This window comes from Garra rufa, chromosome 7 (genome assembly GCF_049309525.1).
Source record: "Garra rufa chromosome 7, GarRuf1.0, whole genome shotgun sequence".
Lineage (NCBI taxonomy): Eukaryota > Metazoa > Chordata > Actinopteri > Cypriniformes > Cyprinidae > Garra > Garra rufa.
The window spans coordinates 15425450-15430667 of NC_133367.1; the positions used below are offsets into that span (position 1 = coordinate 15425450).

The 5218-nt window shown below is 33.9% G+C and overlaps 1 protein-coding gene across 1 annotated transcript in view; it reads left to right on the forward strand.

The window, feature by feature from the left end:
• Window positions 1–477, forward strand: part of LOC141337967 (uncharacterized) — a 117558-nt gene extending 117081 nt beyond the window's left edge. Inside the window, 2 exon segments of the mRNA XM_073843540.1 lie at window positions 3–151; window positions 312–477. Coding sequence (XP_073699641.1) covers window positions 3–151; window positions 312–477 — 315 coding nt within the window.
• Window positions 478–5218: the final 4741 nt, after the last annotated feature.

A 5218-nucleotide genomic window follows, 5' to 3' on the forward strand; every position in this document is an offset into this window, starting at 1 on the left:
AGAAACACTGTCTCATCCTGACTTCAGCTCTGACATCAAACCAATCACACCTGAAAGAGCTGGACCTGAGCTGCAATCATTTAAAAAACATAGGAGTGAATTACTTATGTGATGTACTGAAGGATTCACAGTGTAAACTAGAGAGATTGAGGTCAGTGACATTCACAAGAAAAAATAAAGTTAAACAGTTTACAGACAAGACTTTATACTCTAGCGATGAGTCTGGGTTCACATTATATTTGTGTAAAATTCTTCACCTTAATGGTTTGTAAGATGATCTCTGTCCTCTGTCTGTTTTTTTCTCTTTCTAGTCTAAACAACTGTGGCGTTACAGATGTTTCTTCTTTAACTCTGTTACTGACAAACACAAAAGCACTGCAGTGTTTAAAAGAGCTTGATCTGAGAAACAATCTGCTTGGTGACTCAAAGCAGCAGCTCATTGATGTGCTACGAGATTCAAACTGTAACCTGAGGTGAGTAAACAACACTTGTAATATTAACGAGATCTTCATTTACCTCTGATATGTGAAGAAATATATACTTTCAAATATTTGTGAGAGGAGATTGTCAATTTAAATAGTAGGACATTTAACAGAAAGGTTTATGTTGTAACTTAACATGAATATTTACAGTATTGATAGGAGTCACAGGCTCTGCAGTCACAGTACAACATATAAACATATAAGTCATGCTTTAAATTTATTATATTTATCACACAAGTATTGTTCAGAAAATCTATGTGAGTAATTTAATCTGATAGCAAGAATTGAAATATATTTAATAATTAATTCCCTTATTTTCTCTTCTGGTTCCACCTTACAGTGTAGATAGAGATCAATCACCAAGTGTCTATGGTAGATCATTTACATCGTGGTTTAAATCTTTGAAGTCGACATGAGAGGTGCAGTAAACATCAGGTGAGGAGCCACAGAAGATCATCACTACTGTGTCTGTGAGGAGAATAAATGTAGATTAATGTATTTCATACAGCTGAAAGAGACTTAAAAAAATTAAGTAATGCAGTGTGTTTTAGCATGTTAGAACATGATATTAATTGGTCGGTGCTGGTTTAGTATTCAATCAATTTTTTTTTTTTTTTTTTTTTTTAAGGAGGCACAGAAGAGGACACAGCTCTCTGGCTCGTCAGTTTAAGGCCTACAAATATAATGATTGATTATAACATCATGCAGAATGATTCAAATGTGTCAAATCATAAATGTGATATACATGTCAAGTACAGCACTTAGAAAGTTTTGTTAGGCTGATGTCAAAATGTCTGGACCCAGAGAAGCCTGCTCTCTGAGAAAACATAGGACTTTTCTGGAAAATAACACTTGAACCCTATGTTGAAAAATTTGCATGTAGATAATGTATTCTGTAGATATTGTCTCTTTCATACAAATTACCTTCTGTCCCAAATAATGTATACACTCCCCAGGTCAAGGATCTTGATTAATGCAAATTCCAGTTGTTCATGTTTCTATTTAGAGGATGTTTTGTGCTTAACCCTCTGGGCTCGACAAATGGACCGGCACTTTTTGTGGCATTTCTTACTAAAGAACTTAAATTACTCCTTCGTTTTTGATTGTATAGATGAGAGCAATACATAATTTGAATCTGTAAAGAATCTACTTTTATTTGAATACACTCATAATAACAACAAAACGTGCTTTTGTAAAACAAACTGTGTGCTCTTTATCCATCTCAGTCTAAAGTTAAAAAAATTTTATGCGTCACAATAATGAACTGAAACTCAGTGAATACTTGACGCACAAACGTGAGAGATATATTTATATATTAAATAAAGTTTCCAAAAGGCTCAGGCTGATTCTGCAGCCTGATGAGTCTGTAGTATTGAGAGTATTCCAAACAATCAGCATTATGTGTCTTTCTGATGTCAGGTATGCATCTTTTATTCTTTATTTTTGATGTTTTGTATTGATTTATAAATTTCCAATAGATTATGTAAATTAAATGATACATGTTTACCTGGCTGCTAATACTTTTTTTAACGTTTGATTTTATTCGGATATACTATGAAATTACTGAGTAAATTATTAAACCCATGCTACCACAAATTTAAGATCAGTTTAGTAACAGACTAAAATCCAGTTTTGAGACTTGCCAGCTGGTGAAAGGATAAAAAAAGGATTGTGATTTTAATGGTAAAAGACTACAGTAAAACCCTATTATGTTAAGTATGATTACGAGAAGTCCTTTATTATACACAGTGAAAAACGAATGGACATTTCATGTAATTTTACAGTAAAATACAGCTTTTGTAAGTGGAAAAAGAACCATAAATTGACATTCCCAGAATTTCCTGTTACTTCACATTTGATGTTTTTTCGTTGAAATAACTCTTTCTTAGTTTTTTTCTTATCAGGTATGTTGATGTTGTATGAGTTGTATGTTAATCTAATGTTGTTCTAATTTAATGTTTATTGCATTATTTCAGTATTGTGCGTCAGTAAGTCTGCTTGATCAGTTTTCAAAGAAAAATGTTACAATTATTCAGGAATATACAATGTTCTTATGAAAGTGATCAAACGTTGTGTTGCAAAAATTAGTACACCCTCCTAAAAGTTACTAAATAAAAATTACAGGTGTAACTCAAGGCAATTTTTAATCAACAGGCAAGTATGTTGAATCAAAACTTTAATGACAAATAATTTCTTGACAATTTAAAGTGCATTAGCCCACTGAATCATACTCAGACTGTCACAGATGAAGCCAGAGACAACGGTTAATGGATGAGATTTATTGAAAGGTTTGCGGATGGAGATCAGACAGAGTAAATTCAGGTGAGTATATGAAGCATGTGACAGTTAAAAGAGTCTTAACTGAGGTTGACGTGATGTTTCCTTTGCAGATGGTGGAGAGTTCTTTGAATGATGCACACTGAAGCTGGGTGGATTGCTGGAGGTAAGTATCCTCAGATGGAGCATGCTTTTATAATGGTGTTAATTTGAGTCAGCAAGTGTGGGTGATGAGAACTGTAGGAGATTGGTGAAACAGCCTTGATACTGACAACAATAAAAACACTTGAGAGAAAACTGTCAGGAGATTTCTTAGCATAAAAGAGGACAATGAAACAAGAGGATTACCAAATTATTGTTTTAAGTGTGAAAATATAGCAAAAGTAACACAGAAAATAGAAATTAACTTGTGAAATGGCCCCTGAAATAATAAGGTCTTCACTTAAAGCTTTCATTTAGTGATGAGTATTTGCCAGAAGAAAACAACAACAACAACAGGAGAAACCCACAGTGACTTTCAGTGGTAGTAAAGCTATTATGTAGAGGCGTATGACTGCTAAAGGTGTAAGAGGAACTTTATCAAAGCTGTAATTAATACACACCACTGTTTGATTTAATATAAAAAACTGTGGGGTAATTACAAAAGATTACTAAATTTGTCTAATTTTTTAAACACATGTCTATGTATCTAAATATAAGCTTTATTAAAAGTACTATAAACCAATCCACACCAATACACTTGCATGCACATTAATTTAACATTGGTGATCTCACACACTCATTCTTGTGTGATATTAGATAAAGATAATAAAATCACACATTCACTTTCATTGTGTGAATTATAGAGTCATTTTAACAGGCTCCATCATGCAACGAATGCTTATAGACTCCAAAGAAGTGTTTTTTTTTTTTTTTTTTTTTTTTCTCCACCAAATCACTGACATACCTGAGTGTCAGCTAGTGTGAACAAGAACAGGGTGATCATTTCTAAATGGAACACCTCCCTCGTCTGTCTCTCTTATCGTCCCTCGTGCTCATAGTAGGCCTACAGCACAATAAAGTTATATCAGAATGTCTTTAAACTCTAATCAATGAAATGCCATACCTTACTATCTGCCTTGTTTTTGAAGAATGTCAGTAGTTGTGCTTGAAACATTTTGCATGAAAAAGTACAAAAACATGCATGAGTCTGCATGCGGCTTGTTGTAAATAACTTCTTTGTTTCCATTATGAGTGCACTTACCATGTGTCTACATTTAATATATATATGTATGTGTGTATATATATATATATATATATATATATATATATATATATATATATATATATATATATCGAACTTGAAACAAAAATAAAAATGTGACGTGAACAGATTAATACCGAGCTCTGATTGTCCAATCGCCGTTATTTAGTATATACATTATTATACATTGAACTATTTAATATTTAATTTGCAAAGTTGTGCATTTAATATTTAATTTGCAAAGTTGTGCATGATACACAACATTATTAATCTAAAGGGGATGGTAATGGTGGAAGGTGGTTTTACAGAGGAGATGCTTTTTGTCTTTTTTTTAATTTTTTTTATTTTTTACTTTTTTTTAAAGAGGAATGCCATCCCCTCAATTTGAACCCTGAGTGTGATATTCAATTTATACAACAGTTTGTCACAAGTGTGTAAATAGGCCTACATAAGAAACAACAATGGAGTGTCTTAAAAAAAACCTCTTTTGTGCAATGACCCCACGGAAGATCTCTCCTCATGGGGTATCAATGATGCTAAGAATGGTGAAGAATCAGCCCAGAACTACACGGCTGGAGCTGGTCAATGCTGTGAAGAGAGCTGGGACCATCGTTTCCAAGGCCACTATCAGTAATACACTAAGACGTCAGGGTTTAAAATCATGCATTGCACGGAAGGTTCCCCTGATTTAGTTTTATTTTCTCGGCGCCAGACTCCTGATTATCATTTGCAGTCAGCCGCAAACTTTAGGTGAGAGCAGGCGCTGGCACAAATACAGGAATGGCACATCCCACGTGCGTATTGACTGTTGTGTTCCCCATAAATGCAAAAAAAAAAAAAAAAAATTTATATAATTTGTGTGTGTGTGTGTGTGTGTGTGTGTGTGTGTATACTCTGTAAGTAGGCTATTGGAACAATAAAGACAAATTGCTTTCTCTGCTGTGGAGAGCTACAAAATGACACTTTTAATCCAAAAAGATTAAAAGCTTATAGGCCTGTGTATATATAGGCTCTTGCCGCGAAACTAAACTTTGGACGGAGAAAGTCTTGAAACCAGTCATGCATTCGAGATAATCTCAACTTTATGCAGACGGTAGGCGGTGAACGCCAGAAGGAATGTTATACGTGCTAGGCTATCTGTTAAGCTTTTAAAGACAGATAACATCTAAAGCGGACGAGTTCAGACTCTTTAAGCAGCACAGATACTGCGGTCACA